The 25026-nt window shown below is 32.6% G+C and overlaps 1 protein-coding gene across 1 annotated transcript in view; it reads left to right on the top strand.

Annotated features, from left to right (window-relative positions):
- Positions 1–25026, top strand: part of LOC118181778 (uncharacterized) — a 288201-nt gene that overhangs the window by 242375 nt on the left and 20800 nt on the right. The window contains exon 36 of the mRNA XM_085818801.1: positions 5142–5188. Coding sequence (XP_085674927.1) covers positions 5142–5188 — 47 coding nt within the window. The remainder of the gene's footprint in view (positions 1–5141; positions 5189–25026) is intronic.

The raw sequence follows: 25026 nt of genomic DNA, 5'->3' as shown, positions 1-25026 counted from the left end.
TGATAGTTATGGAATTATATTATTACGATTATATTGCGACTGTATTCAATTCTACTTTTTATGTAAAAGAAATCAAAATATGTTCAATTTTATCATTGCATAGATAGCTTTTTAAAGAAATCATAAATGCTGAGTAAATTGATTTCTTAATGATATTAATCTATTGAATTTAGTAATTATTGTGTATACAATTGTAGTAATTATTATTATTATAATTTCAGTTAACTAAAGCATATTTTCTATTCTTGATATACATCAGTAATATAATCTTCCTTTTTTCCTGCATCAAATGAAGATATAATCTATTATTTTAATTTCTTATTTATTTATTTATTTTTTGATAATCTATTATTTCACTTTATTTTTCTGTCATAGATATATATACTTCCAACTAAAACAATGTTTTATGTTTTAAATGAAGCAATTATTCATTTTTGGATATTTTGATATTAAAAAAGTAACTTTTCTAAAAATTACAGAATCTAACTTTTTGTAGTTCACTGAGGTTTTTATGCTTAAATTTAGCAAAGTTTCACTCATTATAAAAATTAAAATACAAAACGTGCGACTCCCATCAAACAAATAATTCCGATATATTTCATTTTATAAAGTTTGAGATTATATTCGGATGCCGTACATAAATTGACCAGCGAAATGTTTGCATTTACAGGAAAGTAAAAATAAAATATTGGTTTGCAAAGTCCCTAATATTGATTGTGTTCTTAGCATTTCTGTGCATATTGTGGTGAAACGTAGTACTCAGTATAAATGTTTTTCAGAAAGAATATTCTATTCTCAGAATATTATAAACTTCGTTATATTACATTTCATTATATTATAGCTCTAGAAAATACTGAAAAACCTTCGTATTAATACATAGCCAAGTTGTAACATTATTTTCATTAACTCTAAGTTAGAAACATTTTTCTAGTTTCTGTAATTTTTTCCATGATTCTTATATTATGACTCTAAAGTTAATAAAGCATTCTAAGAATATTAATGACGTAATTTTAACATTCGAAAGTTTATAAATTAATTGCGTGAATATTTTCTGTATACCGATTTTAGCAAATTAATCAATTAAATAATATTACACATCATTAAGTCTCAAAGGAATATACAATTGAATTACATTAAATGGAAATAAAGCAACTTCAGCTTATTCTAATTTATTAAGTAGTATCACAAATTTGATTTTCTAAAGTTGTAAAATTCATAAAAATCACAAGCATTAAATTTAAATAGGCCCACCAGCGGCCAAGCGGTAACGTTGCTGAACACTGGTAGTTCGGTCCGAGGTGCGAATCCCGCGAACGGGCTGGCTGCATGGGCGTTTTCGTGGTTTTCCCCATGTGTAACGTGTATACGAGCCAGTTTCCCTTAGTAAGTCCTCCACGAAGGCAGCCCTCCCCTTATGCAGATAGCCCTCGAGGCTTTGCCATAATCACACACACACACACACAAATTTAAATATCTCAATCATTTTTTGTTGCAGTGAAGATAAATAATTTGTCTCTTATTTTTTGTAATAAGTATAAATTTTTCCTAACAATAACTGTAGAAACTGAAAGAACGTTTGGATCATGTATTAGGCTTGACCCTGACACCGAAAAATTGCGCTGAATTCGATTGGCGTCAGCGTTATCTGTTCTCAAAAGAATTTGATTTTTGCATAGAAAAATGAATCGTATGGATGCTCTTTCTCACAGAAACAATTTCTGGCTTTACACTTTTTCACATTATACCGCTAAGAAAAGCGTTTGAAACCGAGATTATTTTGCTTTATAATTTCATCTCGCTCATTTACCTTAAAAATTAGGACAATAATGCAGTGCCTGATTTTGATTAGTTTTACACAAAATACATGAATGATTTTTTTACTCCGCATACCTATTAGATTTGAAAAAAATTGTAATTGTAATTACAATATTCTCTATATTCTTTCATTGTCGTAACCTGAAATTTATTTTGAAAAAAGGGATTCTGTTTTCTGATTACGTTTTGATCATAAATAATTATCGCATTCCCTACCTAAAATTTGGGGTTCGAACTACGAACCTAAATGCTATATGGGACTTCAATTCACTATCGAGTTCAATTACTATCGTATCCGAAACAATAAAGTCACATAACGATTTGAAATATTTCACCTTTCTCAGCTGACTATAATGTTCAAAATTTTCACTTCGCGTATTGTACAAAATTCTTAGATGACATTTTTTGATCAGAATGAAGATAATTTAGGCACTCTTGAAAGGTTGACTGAAATTCATTTAAAACCATGGATTTCAGTTTATCGTAATCATTCGTATCTTCTTCCTGTATATATACCATTGAATTCTAAATCTTCGGGTGCTTTTCTTGTCCTGAAAGCATTTTTAATTCATTGAAAGAAGAGATTAAAGGATTCTGCTTTAAGAAAAGTAGGTACCTAAATCGTTAATGATTTTATACTTTTAATTAAATTTTCGGTATTTCGATTTGAGGGATTTGTCTCAACATTTTGATTGTGTGACAATTCTTTCCTAGTGTTAACTAATTCCAATTCTAAACGAGAGAGTTTTGTTTTCTCTAACTCGAATCTAATTTCGTTTCTTGATTTTTGTCTCACAATTTGTATTTCCTTTTCCTCTAGAATACTGTCAATAACATTTTTGTACGAATTCTGCATCACTTGCATAAACTTCTAAATTTTCTGTTAAACTTTCCAAAGTAACTATTTAGGCTTCACTTGAAATTATTAATCCTAACTCTTCCGTTACGAGCTCCAACTCGTCTTTTTTAATGACTTAAGGGACTTAGTTAAAAAAAATATAACAAGCCTGAAGTGACAATTAGAACACAATTAGCACCGAAAAAGAGCTCATTAAACTCACACAACAAAAATAAACACAACGAATGATAAAAGCGCTTCAAACTTAATACAGACACTATCAACTTAAAATTATCAAATAAGAACTCCTCACAGTACACAATACTAATAAACAGGATTTCACACTTATTTCTAAAAACCCAAATTACTACTCAGCACATTCCAAAAGAAAAAAAAAATTAATTCTCACTTTCGAATTCCGATACACACCTTCACAGTACAACGATTTTTTTTTCACAAAATCTTGAATACGCATGATTATCTTATCTCACCTTATCCACTTCTGATGCACATACACATGCATTTATATATACATATAAGAAAGGGCGTAGCCGAGTTATGGATGCTAATTATAACATTAATGAAATAATTACTTTTTATTATTCTGATATCTTTTGTAAATTATTAGATTAAAAAAGGCTCTGAGAGCAGAGGGAAGAACACGCATTTTAAACTTCCCTGTGCAAGTGGGAAATGTTTTTAACTTTCTATAGAAAAATGTGATAATTTGATATTTTTGCTATGGCGTGAGATGGGATAAACACAGCTTGGCTAGTAAATTCAAGTTTATGAGATTTCTGCTATTTTAGAATTTCTCTATAAATTTTGTTTTACGAGAAATGTGTAATTTTGCTCATGCGCAACATAAATATGAGCTTCTGCATTATAGAAAGCTTAAACGAAGAAATACTATTTTACACAGTTAGTTCATTATTGATTTTCTATAATTAACTAACCAAGTAATCTCAGATAACTAGAAAATGAACTTCAAAACTGACTAGTTTAATACATACAGAACATTCAGGAGTTCCTTTCTTTTTAAAAATATAACGCAAGTTTTCTAAATAAACTTGCATTTTAACAAAAGAGTTGTTTCTTTGAGAATTTCACGAATTGAAAGTTTCATATTTCAGCTCGAATAAAAAGGGTGCAGACACAATAGCTTCAAGCTTTTAATTTATTCATTGCTGAAATCCTTTATATGTCAGAAAATTACGAGACTGCACGTAATTGAAATATCTAGAAAAATAAACCTTCAAAAGAGATTCAGACGCGCAATATGGATATTTCAATCCCAGTATACTTTTGTGCGTCTCTCGGAATGTAAAAATATCAAAAGTTGTTGCACTTAACGTAGCTTAAAGATTTTAAAATTTTTGAAGCATTGTTGATGTAAATGTTGCATCACAATACGTTCATCTGATTTTAGTTCCTTTTCACAGTGAATTCCCAAATGTTTCACATTTTTAAAATCTTAACATGAATGTAATATTATTTTGCATTTTAAGTATTAAATACTTATATAGATATTCATTATATAAAGTCAAGAAAACATTTCTTTAAAAATGGTTAAAAGTATAGTTAAAAGCATAGGAATTATAAATGTTTCAAGGCGAAAGAATTCAATTAATCGAAATACATAGTGAAATGCTTTCATAAAATATATCAATTCAATTTCAATAAGCGTTTCCTAATCTTTCGAACTAAAAACTTGCAAAGAAATAATAATAATAAAATAGCTTCCTTGCAAAGAGCATTGCATAATTGTTTAATGCTTTATTTTTATTGGTATTTTTATTTATTTTCTGCTACTAGGAATATAACACCACCTTACACATTTTCAGGGTAATTTTTTTCGAATTAATACTAAACAGCATACCTGTAAAAGATACGCCAAAGAAACAAATCCAAAAATAAGCAGAGTTTCATTAAGTGATTCTGAAATGGATGAAGATTGATTTGTGAACATATTTCGAAAATTTTCTACCGAAAAAAGCATAATAGTTAAAACGTTCGAAATGTATGTCAAAAGTTTTCCACGAGAAGTCTCTTAATAAACGCTACTTACGTTTTTGAATAATTAAAAGTTAAAACATTATCGTTTTTAAATTTTTGACTGGTATTTCGAAAAGTTCTGGTGTTATTTAAATAGCAAGCTCCTACAGAAGCAAAAATAAAACTGCATATTTCGAAAATAAATTCTAGATATACAAGAATAAAAAATTTAATTTTTCGTACACTCTTTAAGCATGTAACACTTCATTCACAGAAATGATAAATTATTTCATTTAAGATTAAAAAGAGTGTTCGATGTGTTTGCTACAATTAGTGAAAATGAAGATATGATATATCCAGGTAACCTGAAGACTTTCTAGGACCTCGTTCATACTAATTGCGTGTTAATACAAATTTCTCTAAAAATGTGCAGTATATTGATATATAAAATCTATTATGCTATTCTGATTCTAATTGTGTTCTTACTCTCCAGGTTTTCTTACTCTTACGCAGATTGCAGTCCAGTGAAAGAAAAAGGAAGTAAATATATTTTTTTTAAATTCTTTTATAATTTTTGTTGCCCAAAATTGATAGCACTAGTTCTTATGGTAAATCCATTTCAGGATCATTCTATGTCAGTATCAGACTTAACAACATCCCATTTCATTCATATAGATTGGAAAAATGTGGATAGGCTGGATATTTCTTGTAACGAAATACATATTTACTGTAGCGTGGGTGACATATTTTTATTTTTCTTATTCTGAGCATTTTGTTTCCACAAAGGTTATTGTTTTCAAAAAATAAAATAGCTTTGTATTCGTAAAACAAACACAAAATACATCTGTGTTACCTTTAATATAAAAAAAATATTTTTTTTATACTAAGGAACCCTATTTTCTACTTCGTAAAATAAGGAAATGAAGTAAACTACGCAATTTATTTCTGTCCAACTAGTTTTAAAATCAACATATTTCGTTGGCATATAAACGTAAACTCATGAAACTAGGCAAATAATATTTATCAGTAAGTTTTCGCACTTATAGTTTACACTGAATTTCTGAAAATAGTGACCAAAAAAATTTTAAGATTCATAAAACTATGCATCATACTGTATTCTGTTATACATAAATTAAAAGAACAACTAAATAAATTACATATATTAAACAATAATTAACATAAATAGGACGTACAACCATATAAATTTAATAGGAACTCTGATCCGGATGGCTGGAGTTCAAATTATTTGAAGATATTAAATGTACAACCAAATGAATGCAATTTCATGTAATTAGTTTACTACAAAATCTGAAAAGTGAACTTTAAAAAAGGAATCAAAATTATGCATTCAAACATGTGGAGTCATTGAATTATTCATAGAAATATATTAAGTTAACAACTGATTTTGTTTAATGTAGGACGTACAAATAATCGACATAATAAAAGCTGAATTATATTATAATTTTAATAAATGTACACAGTTCTATATCTCCCCTTCTACTGGGCCGATTGACTAAATTCAAATTGCGTTTTGCAAGTCTCGAAAGCGCGACTTAAGATATATATTAAATTTATGTATATCATTGTTCTAATAAAGGTATTTTGATAAAGAATCGAGCCTTTTTCTAAAATGGCATGACAATGTTTTTCAGTATTTCGATTCTGCGAATCAAATTTTGCCTAAATGTTAAATTTTGTAAAATTTTGATAGAAATTTACGAAGAAATTCAAAAATTTATCTTGACTCCTTTTTTCAGTTCGCGCCAAGACAAATTAACGTTTCGAACTTCTTAATTTATCGCAACCTATTTTACATTACTTTTTGCATTGTACACGAGCGGAAAATATGTAATCATTTATATTTTGAAATAATTTCAACAAATCATAAACCACATCTGGCCTGATTATCGCTTATAATAAATATGCCAAATTTCAAAACGCGCCAGTATGTAAATTCGTGGATATTTTAGAAAATTTCGAATAAAAACTCTAATTTTTTGCAGGTGTGCCTAGAAATACATCTACGTTAAGTGGATGTTAAAAATTTATAAGTTGTAATGCAAACATGTTTTCGCAAAATTTATAAAAAATATTTTAAAATACAAGGTTTAAAAATAAATCATAAAAAATTGCAAACTGTATTTGGAATGAATCTAATTTCGAATTCTGGAAGTAGAATTCAAGTAAGAAAAAGAGATATTATTAATTTAATAAAAAAAGAGATATTATTAAATATACATAGAATTGGATTAACACTAAGGAGCTAAAATTTTGAGAGCTAATTTTTTAGAAACTACTCTTGCGATTTTTACAGAACTTGGCAGTTTGCTTAATTTGAGTCGTAGAATCGAAATATGGAAAAACCTTGGCATGTCATTTCAGAAAAAGTCCGATTTAGTGTCAAAATACCTATATTAGAGCAATGCTATATATAAATTTTATACATCTCCCAATTCGCGTTCTCGAGACATGAAAAACGCAAGTTGAATTTCGTCAATCAATACTTGCTGTTTTGCTTCCTGCTTTATGTTTCTGAATATGTCTCCATAAACAGAACATCAAAAAGTGAAAGTCCAGCATCAGTAGACGAAAGATTGCTAAGGGTTTTGGAAGAAATAAATACGCAAAAATAAAAATGTGAACATTGTATTCGATTCTAGGTAGCATCGAAATTTTAATTCTGTTTTTAAATTCCAAATTCATGCTGTCACTATGAGGTGAAAACAGCATATAATGCCAGCGAGGCTGAATTTAAAATTTAATCTTAGAGCCTTATTAAAACTGGATTGGACAAGTTTATTTGAATTATAGGAAAGTATAGTAAGGTTATTTAACTATACCAAGGAAAGCCTATGCAGATGAATTTCGAATGGAAAATATTTGAATTTCGCTAAACAGTGCGATATTAATTTGCATATTTTCTGATATCTTATTTCATCAGTGTCTCGTTAATAATTAATAAGTGAGTAAACAGCAGTTTAATATAAATTTAGAGAAGTGGTTCATAACTGTGTGAATAATTTTGGCTCAATGCCTGTCCAGCTTATCAATTTGCAAACAGACGCTGCCTTGCGGACGACTAGAATCTCAAGGTATATTTGTTTGGTAAGTTAAGACTTTTGAGTATCTGTTAGTCCATAATCAGTGACACTGTAGCGTCTGTTAGAAACTCTTTAATGAGTCTAAAAACCAGTTTTATGTTCACTGCCAGGTTTTATTTTTATTTTGAACCTCACAAGTAGTGAGGCAAAGTAAACTTAAGTAATGTTGAATACTCATATCTCGTTCTAGAAACTAGTTAAGCTAGTCGTGAAAAGTCACTTAGCTTTCATGCAACACTTAAAGGAAAGGAGTCGTACTTGAACTAGTCAATTATTATATTAGCTTCTTATGGGTGTTGCAAATTCCTCATATTCACGTTAAATATGGGGAAATCATGAAAACGCTTTGAATAGATTGGATCCAGTTACTAATTCTTTAAAAGGAGTGCATCAATGTCTATAGAATCTACTTTCATCACACAATTACGGCAAACAGGAAAGCATGGAAATGTACCAGTATCCTTTCGAGGAAGTAATGTAAAGCATCACTGCAGGCTAAAACTTGCGGTAGAGGTCTTCAGCAGCTTTTTTCTTGTTTAAGGGCTAATGTATTATGTCTTTCCGTAGAGTATGGCTCTGAGAGCAAAGAAAGGTTAAGTTTATATATATATAAACTTAACTTATATATAGTTGTACATTCTAACAACTATATATAAACTTATATATAGTTGTACATTCTATCAACACAAATAGAAAGGTATCTGTAAGTAGCTGATATCAAGAGAATAGAGACCAGACTATTTTAATAATTAATTTATTTAACACTACGAGTAACAAGATTAGTTAAAGGGACAGACCATTAGGTATTCATATAATTATCAATTTTAAACATTTTGGTCCACCTTTTTCTCATACATATTAACGAATTTGGGATACAAATTTCGTATGTAAATCGTAATTAAAAGTCATGTTGGAGATGTTTTTGAGGTCTTTTATTTGAATGAAAAGGAATGTTAATTAACTATTATTTTATTGCCTCAATCTACTTAAATTCTTATAGCTTTGTGATGACTTCTGCAAATTTGCGTTTGTTCTTAATAGTTAAAAAGTAGTAACTTTGAATTAGCTTTTGAAACCGTAACTTTTGTGGAAAATACTTAAGTTTTGAAGCATTAAAAAACGTGTAAACATGTGATATTTATTAAATAGAAAATAAAAAAGAGCACAATATTTATTTTTAAATTGAATATAAAATGATGCTTTATGAGATATTAACTACATATAAAGCAAATTATTGAACATATTTTACGTTAGAAAAAACGAAGAGGTCAGTGTTTATTAATGCTTAGCAATGTTTAACAATGGTTTTACGAAAATACTGCGTACATTTTCTTATTACTTACAGGATTTACTTTGTTAAATTTATTGTTTATTGCTGATTAAAGTTTGGGTTATCTTGCACTATGAAAGAGTAAAATAATTGGTCCATCATCGATTAATATTTTTTAATTATTTAACTTCGTTTAATATTCTTTTAATGTTAGCGCCAAGTATCAAAATGTATATACAACTTTAAAGTTGAATTTATTTTCTGCTTTTTAATTCCCCCATTCTCATTATCATGCAGTTCATGCAATTTGAGTTTCACACTTTTGCTTAATCTATTCGATAAAGAATCGGGTATTCTTATTAATATTTAATAAAAAGAATCAGTTTTACTTGGGACACTTATCACAAATTTTTCTTCACGAGGGTAATTTCTTTATACTAATGGGCAAAACCAGTACTGCATAGGAGTTGGTTTTCCAAGGAAAGCAACAATTTATTTCATTTGAAAAAAGAAAATATTAATATGTAATTCTAATTGAGCTCTGTTATTAGCTGACATAGAATTCCGAATTCCAATCGAATCGTAATCTCATTTTCGTTCTTTGTTTTTCCTTTTTATTCTCGGGTTCTGTATAACTCGTTTCATGTATGCGACCGCTGCTCGTTACTGTTGACAAAACTCGTGTGCAGATATGTGCATAATCCGTTACCAGCCTTTAAGATAAAAGCTAAACCTGGTAATATTAAACACATTAAAAAGACTTATAAATCAAATGACGAGGGTTTTTTCCTTGACTTCTGATTTCTTTCCTTAGTAATAAATTATGTACTTGAAATCAAATTGAAATTTTGCGACTGTTATTTTGTATTTTTTCATCGCACTGTACATGTTGTATAATGTGTATATTGTATAACATTCAGGTACACCTACCTTATTGTACCAATTTATTTACTGTAAAAGTAAAATAAACATTATATTTTCATTGTGTACATGTATAATGTTGCAAAAATAAGGCTTATATTATAACTAAGGGGTTATATTATAAAAAATATGCTTTGACCTGCACTGCATTTGTGCTCAGATATCACTTATAAACATGAAAATCTAATGACTAATTCTAACTAAACACTGCATTAGTATAATTGGCAACATTAATCCCATATATAATTACACGAAACATTTTCTTTTAAAGGTACTACAAATACATATGCAGTAATTAATTTAGAATGCATAATTTTGCGCTGTACTGTATCATGTATATATATATATATATTTTGCATTGAGCTTAATGTAGAACCGTAGAACCACTGAACATTTAATCTCAGAACTATGAATGTTATGTTTCAGAACTCTCTGCTCAAATGATTTTATGAATGCATACTGTTCTTAGCAGTATTATTTGTAAAGTATTGCATGCATTTCTGTGTTATTAATGCTAAATATTAATACTTTTCAGTTTTTTAATATTAGAACTTCTATGTGTAACTGTCAATCTTAGCATTAGTATTTGTAGAAGTATTTTACTTGTATTCGAATTAATGCATAATCCTGAAAGCACTACTGCATTCTTTACTGAACTGAATGCAATGCAACCATAGCAGCACTTTAGTAACTATCGTATTACGGTAACAGTAATAGTAACAAAATCAGTAACTGCATTGTGTCTGACTACAAATGCTTAATATAGAACAGCAGTATCTGCAGTAATAACTTACACTGGTGTTCACAATTAAGAGAATTTTTATATTTTGGCAATTTTCTAAAAAGCTGTTGAATGAGAGACATAAATTATGCATCTAAACAAAGAATTCAAGTCTTTAGTGTTGACCTGCATTTGGTCAGAGTATTTACGGGAAAGATGGTTAAAACCGCTCATAATTTTCCATGCGCGTTTAAAAATTTAAAGAAATTTAGAGCAGTATTTATTATGTCTTTCTTAGTAAGATAATTCAGTAGTCATAAATAGTAAAAGTGTTACACGTCTACCTTTGGTTCCAAATTAGTAGCAGTAACTTCAGACGTAGGTGTATCAAAGAATTATAATATTGTTTACTGTTTGACAAATAATATGTACTTACGCTTTAGCTTAAAACCTTTATTGACTTAGATGTTAGAGATGAAAAAGTATGATGGCTTAAAGAAACCAATCGATAAATCTAACTGCGAGTAGGTTTTTATTTCTTTTGTTCGTACTGAAATTTCATAGCGATTTGTAGTTACTGGAAAAATTTTACTGCAATTTCGTGCCATTTCAAGCGAATCCTACAAGTACATATTTTAAATTGTGTTATCACAAAAAAAAAATATCACGATTCAACGATACAAATGTTTGGAATTTGGAATACAACAAAGATAATATATATGAAAAATGGCTACGTTGCTTTTTATAAAACTGAATAATTGTTGTACGCATGGTTGCCATGTTCTGGTGCATTCTGAAAATTAGGAGAAATTTCCTGGGATATCTATGCTAATACGTTAATACCAAATAATATATGACGTAAACGTATAGGTGCTTGCAAGTTACCAGTTTCATTTGAATCAAGATCAAATAATTTATGTGAGTGTACAAAAGAAGTACCTCAAGCTATGGAATATTTAATTTTTTCCTGCCCTACCTTTCATGGCTCTAGATTATGCTTGCAGAACGATTTGAAAACGTTTGGCGTGATTTGGACAGTGATATAGACTTTTATGAAGTCTAGACTGTTGTTTTCTGTTTTTATTTGTTTTATTTATGCATGTTTATTTAATGTTTTATTTAGCTTATTTTTTGTAAGCCTCGTATCGTACATTTGTGGTGCACAGGAGATTGTATATGTTCAAAACAAAAACAAAGTATAGTGTTTTAAGGTATAAAAGTTTTATCAAAGCATTGTTTTTAACAAGCATATAATACCAATAGCATGAATAAGATTGTTTTAAATTACAGCTGAGAAGATATGCTATGTAAACATATATTAGTTTGTTTCACTTAAATTTTAATTTTTTTAATTTAAAATAAGTTTTAGTCTATGGGTTGTCTTATACCTCTGCCAAAGCAGACATTAGAATCAAATAAACAACGAGCTGTGATTGTGCTATGATATACGGTTATTTATCTAAAACTTCCCAGTTTAAAAATAAGTTCTCAGCCTTGCATATTTCTGAATTTCCAGGTGGCTGAAAATTCAGCTTTATGCTGCATCAGTACTGCGAGATATTTATTTTATTTGAAACAGCTTGGAATGTAACGTGTTTATGAATGCTAATGAATTATCAAAAAATCTTATCAGTGAACGTAACAAAGTTCTAATAAATTGCGACAAATATTTTTCAGAATAAAAGAATTTATGTAGAATATTTGTTAAGATATTCATTATGGATATTCCTAAGAATGCATCTGCATTCTCTAACATAAGATATTCCTGCATTTCTTACATTTTAGCATATTAAATTTGTTGAGATTTCCTGAATATGTACGCAAATCATGTGATTTCTGGCAACGTCGCTTTCATTTCTCGTTTTAAATGACTCTTTTATTCAAGCAAATAATTCTTTGGCTTTGTTTTCATCGAAAGGAGAGTTATGTAATTTCAGTTTTCTTTTTTCTACGAGAACATTTCTCAAACTGATGAAGACACATGGGTTTCTGTTAAAATAGTCGAGTAAAATATCTGTATTTTGCAAGAAAGTCTGCTAAGAGAGTATTTTCAAACACAAAATTTAAATTCAAATTAAATGTTTATATATAATTAGAATTTTGTAAATGTTTGTATTACTGTTTATGAAAACAATAATTATCATAAACATGCAAAAATTAGTAATCTCATATAAATAATTTCAGGACATTTTACTATACAGAGGCTGTTCATATGTTTTTAGATGATTTTGCTTTGTTGTAAAAAAAATCTTCTGCTTGGAATCTTTTTTTTATTTGCAACTATATTTTTGAAAGTATAACAGACGGCGTAAGTGCAATAACACTTTTCAAACACTCGTCCACTTCTCCCATTCTCCAGCTCAGGAAGAGAGGTTGACCGCCAAAAGTTAGTTTGCATTCTCGAACTACACTCATGTCCATAAATTAAGGATAATGCTAAATCAGGCAAAGGAAGAGTTAGAAGCAAAACAAATTTGACTTATTTGTAAAGCTTATTTATTAAACAAAAGGTAAAGAGCAAAAAAACATGCTATATATTTGATATTATTAAAAAAAAAATTAGCGATTTTTTCTCCCTGGAGCAAATTACAAAAAAAAACTATTTAAAAAAACCAATATTACATGGTTGGTATGATTGTTAATACATTGTATGTCTCCCAGACGATGCAATACAGTCCGTACATCGCCTAGGCATGCTGAGTATCAAATTATCGATCTGATCTTGGGGGATATTACACCACTCAAAAAGCAATGCTGTCCGAAGTTCCGGTAGACATGTAGGACGAGGTTGACGGGCTGGAACTCGTCGGCCAAGTATGTCCCACACTTGCTCTACTGGATTCAAGTCCGGTGAGAATGCTGGCCAGTCCATACGGGTGATATCCTCCGATTGAAGGCATTCGCTTACGATGTTTGCACGGTGAGGACGGGCGTTGTCATCCATAAACACAAATTGTGCCCCCCATAGCGCCCCGAAACAAACGTACATGTTGTTCCAGAATGACGTCCCGATAGATTTGGCTTGTCATGGTTCCAATTTGAACATGCAGGTCAGTTCTGGAACCCAGAATAATTCCACCCCAAACGAGCACTCCTGCACCACCGTAACGGTGTCGTTCAGTGATGTTTTCTTGGTGGTAACGGGTACGTGGAGCTCTCCATATGAAAGTCCGGCGAGAATCAGACTGCAAGCTAAACCTGGACTCGTCGGAAAACATCACACAAGCCCACTGTTGCGGTGTCCACAATGCATGCTCTCTACTCCAGGCTAACCGCAGGCGACAGTGAGTTGCAGTAAGTGGAACGCATCTGACAGGTCTACGAGCATATAGACCAATCTGCCCTAAGCGTCTGTTCACGGTCTGCCTTGAAATTGTCGTACCAGTGGCTGAAGAGAGCTGACGAGACTGGTCTGAGGCTGTGCTCCGCATGTTTCTTTTGGCAGCAACTGTCAAATACCGGTCCTCATTCGGCGTTGTAACTCTGGGGCGACCTGTGCTGTAACGTCTACTCACATTACCATCATCTTTGAATTGTTGCCAAAGCCTGGAGATGACACTCTGGGCAATTCCAAGTTCGTCTGATACTTCCAGTTGGGTACGCCCGCATTCCAGACGGCCGATAATTCTACCACGTAAAAAATCATCCAAATGCGTCCTTTGTGTCATAACTATTCGGTTATTGCACTGAAATGCTTATAAAGCTCCTGTGAACAATTTTATTTCTTTGCCTGTATTCCTTATATATCATTCTCTTACACTCTCGTCATTGTGACGTACCATCGGTGTCATCGGTACTTCCTGAAATTTGCATATGACTCTTGTAGATGTGTGTAGTGATTTTGCAGGTGATATATTTATTTTAGAGTTCGATTTCCGCGTGACTCCGAATTATCCTTAATTTATGGACATGAGTGTAACTTATGGTTCCGAACAGTGCTTAAAAGGGACGTCCCCTTGCTCAGTAAACAAAGCAAAACAAAACAAAACAAACAAAAGAAAAACTGAGACTAAAGTCAATATTACAAGAGCTCCCAAATCTTCCAGTCGGCGGAGCCAGAGGGGGAGGGTGTAACCAATCCTTTAATATAAACTCTGCTGCTAATATAAACTGTTGTACTAACTGTAACAACAAAGGTGTTCTCTGTTGATTAGCCAGAGAAGCCACGTATGAGACTTCAGTAAAAACCAAATGTTTAACCTGATAGGTTGTTTCAGACTCTTGTTCTGTAGTTTCCGTAAGGTTAAATGTATCCATCCGTGTGTAACTTAAACCTGTTAATAAATCATTGTTACACTGTAAAGGACTCTTATATGACACTGTCCAACACGATCCCTTTATAAAAGTAAAAATTGTCTTCTGCTACCTGACAGTTCCGTTTTCATGCAAAATGTCGCTTTTAAAGAAGCAATGGAGAAAGGCTATATTTGTGTGCTTTTCGAAGAGAATTACTCGTATCTAGTTATCTAGTTAAAAAGCTTTGTGAAAGCCATGGGTTTTCTGTATCTAAAGTTACGATGTGTAATATTATAAACATCAAAGGAAACGAACGTCGAAATTTAGCTTGAAATAAAAAATTGTTTCAAATACATATCCAAGGAAAACTCAAAATGTTTCAAATGTTGCAAATATAAAATCTTTAATTTAAAAGAAAATCTACCAAATCAGATAACAGTTTTAAAATCATTAAAATGCTCAGTTTCAGTTGTAAACTAAGTGATTTGATGCTGATTTGAATCGTAAAAAGGAAAAGATTAAATAATGTGCATCATCTCGTCTTTCTCCACGACAGATCATCAAGCGCAGAATGCACTACACAGTTCTTTATGAAACATTTATCCGAACAAAATGAAAAAAAAATTGTCACAATAGACGAATCTTGGACGTAAATGACTGCAATATGAATGATCCATTTAAAAACATGGTTCAAGGCATCTAAAGAAAGTTCTTATAAGAGATTTGTGTTTGTTGTTGGTTTTTCATATAAAAGGCAAATTAAAAATAGAGAGAGCTGAGAAAAATGTTCAGATCAACTCCGCATATTATCAAAAACATATTTCATACCCAATTTTCAAATATTAAATACCGTCTCTTTATACACAGCATGATCAACCAGTAGAATTGCATCAAGGCAAATGTAGCAGCAACATGTCAAAATCTATTGTTAATGTCTCGGAAAAAATGGAACAAGAAACGAGTATCAAGGCCATACTGTTCACTCACATCCCTACTAAATCTTCTGATCTATCTATTGCCAATGTAATTTGGAGCTTTTGCATTTTTAAAAAAGCGGGTTGTCCAGACGTCGATCTACAACCTCCTTACACTTTGGAAAGCTGTTCTAGAGCAATGGGGAAAAATTCCGATACTATAAAAGGTTTTATTTTCTTCAAAATTCCAGTGTATAAAGATATTGAAGAACATAGGGTTACCGAACGGAATATTTAAAACACAAAAAAATTAGGTAAAATATTTCTGTATTTACAATGAAAAGCGTCTAAAAAATAAGAGCCTTTGTATTTTACTACAGGATATTATATTTTTACAGCATACTATATGTTTTCGATTCTCACCTGCATATTGTTCTTTATATAAAGATCTTTGAAATAGGATTTATCTATCTTAAAATCGATAATGATTAAAAAATACCAGATTTATTCCAAAATTTTTTGTGCGTTGGTCACGGTGATAAATGACTCTCTGTACTCATTTCGCTCTTTTAAATGTATTATAATAGCAATATTTCGACGGCTTATAATATAATATAAGATCAAAATGGCTCATAAGAGTTGTGTCAGAAAATATAGTGAAATTTTGACACTAGCCATGTTGCAAATTTTGACGCCTCAGAAAAAGAAATTGTAAATATTATACATATTGACATCGTAAGTAACGTCGTTAGTAATCCGAATTCATTTGTAGTTCATTTACTTATTCTTAGGCATATTTCAGTTTTACTTGTATGTCTTCAATTTTTTAGGATTCATTTATTGTTAGTAATGAAATTAAAGGCTACCCTATTTTGGGTGTAATTTTGTAACTGAAAAATATGAAATAACAATAAAATTTACTTTTAAAGAGTAGTCAAAAAATAAATTCCTTATTTTTTACTTTATTGCTAAACCTTATTTCATCAATTTAAAATTCCAATAAAAGGTTTTATATTTTATTCCTTATTCGGAAATTTTAGCAAAATTTTTATTTTTGGCATTCTAATAAAGTAAAAAAATGGTGATTGTGTTATAAATGTTTGCGTAATAATAATGCTTGCATAATATTACTACTTCAATAATATTACTTTCTTCATATTGTAAGGATCTTAAGTTTTACTAACGTTTATTTTATTTTAAATCTTTACTATCACTTCTTATTTTCTACTTCCGGCCAGAATTAAAAGCGTTAACTTATCTATGCAAAATTTGTCTGGCGAACGCCAAGTACTTAAGTTGTGGCTTTTTGCCAAGCGAGAGAGAGGAAGGAGTTAGTCGAAGCAGGCCGCTTGCCTTAGAAGTTTTACTCGGTTGCTGTTTGCCTTCCAGGCCAGAGGTTCAATCCTCGTGATAATTTTAAACGTATTGTAGTGTTAACAGTTCTCTGTACTACATACGGCTTCCTGTTAATATGCGGCCAATCTTACACGTAGGCCCTTGTTGATTATTCCAAATTTAAGTTAGAGTTTAGTTATATTTTTATATTCTTACGTTCAGACCACAAGTAGTTGGTCCCTATATTCCGAAGTACGGAAATTATTGTAAAGAGTGAAAAATAAAGGGTTTTGTATACCCTTCCTGTGTATCCTGTCTACTTCCCACATTTATTGAACATAGCTTTAGTAAGCTCCCTGTTCCGAATCAGGGTCTTTGCATGTTCCCAAAGAATGTAAGGCGGAACATTAAACCTGATAGTGGCGCCCAACGAAGAAGAATAACCATGGCCGAGTTTCAAGAAGAACCTGTGCTGCCTGCAGAAGCGGCTCAGAATCAAGAAATGCCAGCTGCCGCCCTGGAAGGATTTGGTGACATCGTCCAGACCATGCGCGCTTCGATGAAACCAAAAGCAACATTTAATGGAAACTACCGGTAACCAGGTTTTTGGAAAAATTGGATGACCACTTCATGCTCTACCCCGTGCATGAGTTTCAAAAAGTTACCTTAGCTACCAGCGATTTGAGGGGCCAAGCGCTTAACTGGTTCAAATGTATAGGCAGAAGTCTCTTGGGTCAAGCAGGAAGTCCCACCTATACTTACGAAAATTTCAAGACTGCCCTAGTAAAAGCCTTCCCTGTCGTAAGGGATCGTGCGAAATTAGAAACGGAACTTTTCAGCATATATCAGCAAATAATCGAAAATCTCTCAAGCTTTATTTTAAGAAAAATTCACGTCTTCAAACTCTTGTATGGAAACCGTCCGGATTCTGAGATAATTCAAGCGATTTTGCCAAGGTTACTTCCCCAAGTGCAAGACTTTATTGAATTAAGGAATCCGACTACACTGGAAAACTTATTTGAGCTAGCAATCCAGTTTGAAAGTAGAAGAACGGCGGACATTGAAAGAAGACGACAATATCAACAACGAAACCAATTTGATGCGCCAAGACCACAGCAAAGTCAAGCACACGGCTACAGAAGCAAAGCGAATCAGTGGGCAAGGAAACCCGAGCATTCAAAAACAGCCGTCGAACGTCGACAGTTCAATAGCAATCCAGGAAAAAAGTCTCAAGGCCAGTGGAAAAAGAAGGACAGCATGGAAATGAAAAATGATTTAAACTAAAACGGATTTCTGCTGACGGGAGGATGCGGAAATCCGAAGGCCAAGAAAACCCCTCTTCCTTCAAGTTAAATACAGTAATGGTGAAAAATTTGACTCTTCCGAAGATTGAAGTGTTGGTGAATAATATCCCAGCCACTGCACTCCTGGATACAGGCGCGCAGTGTTCCTGTGTGGCAGAGGATTTTTTTAGGAAGTATTTTCGTAAGTATCGCATATATAATTCGGATAATACGACAGTGTTAGCTGCGCAAGGAGAAAGATGTAAGTGCATAAGTAAATTACCGCTATACATCCGTATCAAGGACGAACAAGTAAAGGTTATGTTTTTTACAGTAAAGAATCTGCAAGCACATATTATCTTAGGAATAGATTTTCTTTCAGAGGCACAAGCAACGCTGGATTTTAATGAAGCGTCCCTGAAGCTGACGATGAAACCAGTTCGAGAAGAAAAGGCTGAACCGCCGATGTTAAACCTTGACCACCTGCCTAATGAAGAGCAACGAAGAATCCGACAAGTGGTAAGTAAATTTGCTTCGTTATTTAGTGATATTCCAGGATTTACTCAGGTTACTAACCATAGTATTGACACCGGACATTCAATGCCAGTTCGCCACAAAGCATACCGGTATGATAAGAATAAGGAAAAAATTATAGAATGGCATATCGCCGATATGCTACGTAAAAAGATCATAACGCCCATCTCAAGTAGTTATGCTAGCCCGGTGGTTTTATGTAAGAAAAATAATGATTATCCTTTGGAGCTTCCAAAAAGGTGGAGATTCGCTATTGATTACCGTAAATTAAATTCCATAACGAAATATCCGGTATATCCGTTACCGATCATAGAAGAAATTTTAAGGAACATAAAATCAACCAAATTTATGACGACTTTAGACTTAACGAATGGTTATTTTCAAATAGGGGTTAGGCCTGAGGACGTGCCTAAGACTGCTTTTATAACCAAGTCTGGCACTTATGCATTTCTCGTATGCCGTTTGGCCTTTCAGGGGCACCGGCAACATTTCAGCGATGTATGGACATTGTGTTAAGGCCTGTTCTTGGAAAGTCCATATTTATCTATTTAGACGATATCATTATTACTAGTGATAATCTCGACCAATATGTACAGGATTTAAGACAGGTGTTTTCTTTATTAAATGAGGCCGGTCTAAAAGTTAATGTCGAAAAGTGCAAATTTGCAGCCCCTGAATTAAAATATTTAAGTTACAAAATATCTCAGAAAGGAATCGAGACAGACGAATCAAAAATAATTGCTGTACAAAAGTATCCGACTCCAAACACGGCGAAGAAGCTCTCTTCTTTTCTAGGACTTTGTTCATATTATAGATCCTTTATAAAAGATTTTGCAGCTATTGCTGAACCATTGTTAAAATTAAAAAGGAAAAAGGCAAGATTCTCGTGGACGGCCGAAGCCAATAGTGCGTTCGAAAAATTAAAGCAAGCATTAACGCAAGCCCCTGTGTTGAAATTTCCTGAAAAGGATGAGAATTTAGAAATTTCAGCGGATGCTTCGGATTATGCGGTAGGAGCGGTACTTTCACAAAATCAGCAGCCCGTGGCATTTTTAGCAGAACTTTATTTCAAACACAAAGAAACTATTCCGCGACCGAGAGAGAGGCATTTGCAGTTCTGTTAGCAGTGCAAAAGTTCCGAGTCTATTTTGGAAAGGCGCCAATAACAGTGTACTCTGATCATGCGGCGGTAACTAGATTGTACTCAGAGAAAAACTTATCCCCAAGGTTAATAAGATGGGCACTCAAGCTACAAGAATATAATCTGGTAATCAAGCATACCCCCGGAAAGGAAAATATCATAGCAGATGCCCTATCCAGAATTAAAATAGATGAAGAAGGCAATACTGTAAAGGTGGCAATGCTTACAGCATGTACAATAAATTCCCGAGAAACTGTAATAACCGAACTGGGTAAGAATCCTGAGTTTGGAAGCATTTATGAGTATTTAAAGGTTCCTGAAAATTTTAGCCACCAAGATATTGTGACGATAAGAAATAGGGCGGCCCATTACGAACTAATAGATGGTTTATTATTTTATACAAAAACCACAAATTCCAACAACGAATTTCGACCTGTTATCCCAGCTAGTCTTAGATTAAATATCCTGCAGGAGTTGCATGACAGCCCTTTAGCTTCTCATGCTGGTATTCGAAAAACTATACAATGCGTACGCGAGGCAGTCTATTTTCCTGAACTGCAAAAGTTAACAAGGGCGTATGTCCAGTCCTGCCCAACATGTCAAGCAGTTAATTATATTAATTTCCGCCCGGCCGGGTTTCTAAATAGTATTAAATCCGAATTTCCAAATGAAATAATTGGCATCGATTTATTGGGCCCTTTCCCAAAAAGTCAGTTAAATAAAAGTCGCTATCTCCTTGTTAAGGTTGATCATTTTTGTAAGTGGACCGATATTGTTCCCTTAAAACGAGCCTCCGCGAAAGTAGTTACTGATTCTATTTTAAATAAATATATTTTAAAATACGGGGCGCCCCTAAAAGTTATATCGGATAATGATCCTCAATTTGTAAGTAATATATTTGAAGATATGTGCAAAAAACTGGGCATACGTCATTTAAAAATGGTCCCATATCGGCAGTAATCGAATTTAGCGGAACGGGTCAATAGAAATATAGTGAAAATTATCCGTAGTTATGTTAAAAATTTTCATAAAAGCTGGGATAACTATGTCAATGAATTTGCTTTCGCCCTTAGGACCCCAAAACATGATACAACGCGCAAAACTCCTGCTGAGTTATTTTTAGGCAGAAAGATTATAACGCCGTTAGATAAATTATTTTATGTGCAACAAAGAGCCCCAGAATTTAAAATGGGTGATATAGAAAAATTAATTAAAGAAGCAAAAAAGAATACTGAAGTAGCACAGAGAAAACAGAAGCTTTATTATGATATGAAACGAAGGGGAGTAACTTATAAAGTAGGGGATGAAGTGTTAAAAATTAAGCATTCACTTTCTTCAGCACCAGAAGATAAAACTGCCAAATTTTTTCCACGATTTGAAGGACCATATGTCATAGAAAAAATAACTCACGCTGTAGTGGTGTTAAAAGCCAGGAATGGTGAAACATGCTCCGCAAACATTTATCAAATAAAACCCTACTATGATCGTAATAAAATGCAAATTTTCAAAGATCTTTTGCAGGATCCGGCACGGCAGACACGGCAGGCACTAGCTCCAGAGGTGGAACAACGTCAAGCACAAGGACAAGCCATTAGGAGGCAGGAGCAATTGAAAAGAAAGTTTCCCCGTTGGAAAATTGAAGGTAACAAGAAAAAGAAGCCGTTCCACCGTCCAGAAAAGAGAGCTCACGAACACCCCCAGAATGAAGAAGGGAGAAGTACGACGAATGCAAAGAGAGCCAGGAGAAATAATGGCAACTATGGCCCGGCTCCAAAACGGAAGATCAACTCATAGGACAGGACTCTCCGCAGCAAATGTCGCCGAACTGCGGAAGGGCCACCACCGGCGGAGAAAAAGTTACAAGGAAAATTTGAACGGCCAGCAACGAGGTCCAAGCAGGAACGCGAAAGAAGTGTCCCGGTTCCGCCAAGACCAGCTGCCATCAAACGGCCAAGACCACAGGCAGAGGCAAAAAAGAAGGTATTCAAGGGTGACCGGACTGGAGGAAAAAGAAAGCTTCTAGAGGAAGGCTCTGAAGGGCGAGCCCGCACAAGAAGGAGGATCCAGAATCTGCGCTACCTTCCAGGACTGGGCTCAGAAAAGAATGTCCGAATATCACAATGGTAAGTAAAATTTTATGTTACTTTGCAAACTTAAGTTAATCTTTCATTCTTACTGCAAGTGGCAGATTTCAAGAAGTTTTACCTCATGTGAGGTCTACCTTTATCGCCAAAAAGGCGAGAAATGAGTTGTTACCGATTTTGGTATTATGTTTTTCAATTACTCGCGCGTAAAACTAAAGTTGATGTATAATAGGAATGTGTAAATACTTAAATATTGTAAAAGTTATTGTATAAATTTTATTTAAAAACATTCTGGCAAGAAAGAAGTTTTAGTCTGAAAGACTTTTTGAAATGTAGTATTTCAATGTAGAAGAATTGGCACTTGCTTGGAAAAGAATAGAAGTTAACAATGTACTACTAATGTATGTTTTAAATTGCGTAAAATTAACGGCATGTTAATATGTTCTTATATGCAATGTGAACTGTTATTTTAAAATGTTAAGAAATACTGTGATATGGTAAAAGTGAAAGTAATGCCAATTTTTTTTTTTTTTTTCTTTTCGTGTGACTGAAAAAAGACCAAATTATGGTGAATATGTGTTAAAGGTTGAATGAATGTAGTTAGGCTCTCTGACGCTACACTTCAGAGTTAGCCACTTTCAGAATAGTACCTCAGGGTTTAGAGTTGAAGATATGGTGTGTTACGAGGTCTTGTCATGTTGAATTTTAACACGTTAGTGTTTTGATTGTAGGAGGCAGTGTTGAACACGTATACATAAACACATTCGTGTTTGGTGTTCTTTTACAACACATGTCAGAGAGAACGGGGAGAGATAATTAAAATAGTCATGAATGAAATAAGAATGTTAAGAGAAATATAAATATGCATGTTACTTGCCATTTCATTGTGTAACATTTCTTTAAACTAGTTTTCCTTCCAGATCTCTGGAAGGAACCAGATTTGAATAAAAGCTCCTGTTTAGATTCAGTACAGATGAAAAATTGGTTGTCCATGGAGCTGCTATTGTAAAAACAATTTTTTTAAAAAAATTTCTATTTTCTAGTGAGAAATGTTTGTAAAAGATTGGCCTCGCGTTAGATTCTAGAGCTAAAAGTTTTCAACAAGGTCGTTTTAGACCTCAGTTTCAAACTAATTAACTCTGGCGGGAAGTATGTAAGGATCTTAAGTTTTACTAACGTTTATTTTATTTTAAATCTTTACTATCACTTCTTATTTTCTACTTCCGGCCAGAATTAAAAGCGTTAACTTATTTATGCAAAATTTGTCTGGCGAACGCCAAGTACTTAAGTTGTGGCTTTTTGCCAAGCGAGAGAGAGGAAGGAGTTAGTCGAAGCAGGCCACTTGCCTTAGAAGTTTTACTCGGTTGCTGTTTGCCTTCCAGGCCAGAGGTTTAATCCTCGTGATAATTTTAAACGTATTGTAGTGTTAACAGTTCTCTGTACTACATACGGCTTCCTGTTAATATGCGGCCAATCTTACACGTAGGCCCTTGTTGATTATTCCAAATTTAAGTTAGAGTTTAGTTATATTTTTATATTCTTACGTTCAGACCACAAGTAGTTGGTCTCTGTATTCCGAAGTACGGAAATTATTGTAAAGAGTGAAAAATAAAGGGTTTTGTATACCCTTCCTGTGTATCCTGTCTACTTCCCACATTTATTGAACATAGCTTTAGTAAGCTCCCTGTTCCGAATCAGGGTCTTTGCATGTTCCCAAAGAAAGTAAGGCGGAACATTGAACCTGATAATATTTATTTTACATATTTGAATGTTATCCCGTTAAATAATTCAGGGTTGATCTTTACATTATGGTAACTTGGCGATTTTTTGGCGAAAATTTGGCGACCAGCTCTCCTACAGCAACCCTCTATTTTTTTTTCCCCGCCGCCATTTTGTCTTCACGAAGTAAAGACATGTTTCTTTTCTTTTTATCTCCTGAACACATCTTCCAACAATCTACTAGCCGAATTACACTTATGCTAGAAATTTTATCAAACAAAACTGCTTAATCATGACAAATATTCACTGCAAAATTAGGAAAAACTTCACAATACCATCCTCCTTACGCATTTTTCAAAATAACACATACACATAAACCATGTACACGCCGACTTATTTTTACTTAAAAAAACATCCCAGAATTGCACAAAAATGGCATTGCGCACACTCTTCACTATATCCATGTACACTGCTTTTTTCTCATAAATTACAAAAATTTCACGAAAATACATGACAATTTTCTCAATCTTTAAACCCGGTAAAAAGAACATATATGAAATTACCTGATCGCGAAAAAGTATTTACCCTTTCCAAATATGAACATTTCCACATATAAAATAAATAAAATATCCAAAAACTTTTACCTCTAAATCATCTATTACATTATACACGTCACCAAGGAATTCATACCTCAAGCATTACAAATACTTAATATCAAATATTTAAATTATTTCCATGCACGTTTATTTCAACTTAAACGTATACCAAATTCCTACAAACATAAAATTCACAAAATAACTATCATTTCATTAAAATATAATTAAATTCAAAAACACTACTTAAAATATAAATGAGCACATACATTAAATTAATAAAAATTACCTTACAATCCTAATTACTTTAAACTAAATCATTGCTAATAACAATTTTCCCAATAATACCAGATTCCTTTCCACCTTACATTTACAACAATGCATAAAAATAATATTCTCAAATAATTAAAAATACTAACTTACCTAATCTTCTTCAGAATCTTGATTACGTGGCGGATACACTTTTCTTCCTTCTGTTTCAGAATCTTTAAAATCATAGTTATCTTTCAAAGCAGGATACCAGGTA

This window comes from Stegodyphus dumicola, chromosome 6 (assembly GCF_044657685.1).
Source record: "Stegodyphus dumicola isolate Sdum_Otavi_A_Nest chromosome 6, ASM4465768v1".
In the NCBI taxonomy this organism is placed as follows: domain Eukaryota; kingdom Metazoa; phylum Arthropoda; class Arachnida; order Araneae; family Eresidae; genus Stegodyphus; species Stegodyphus dumicola.
The sequence above is the reverse complement of the archived record's forward strand: the minus strand, read 5'-3'. Positions and strand labels throughout refer to the sequence as shown.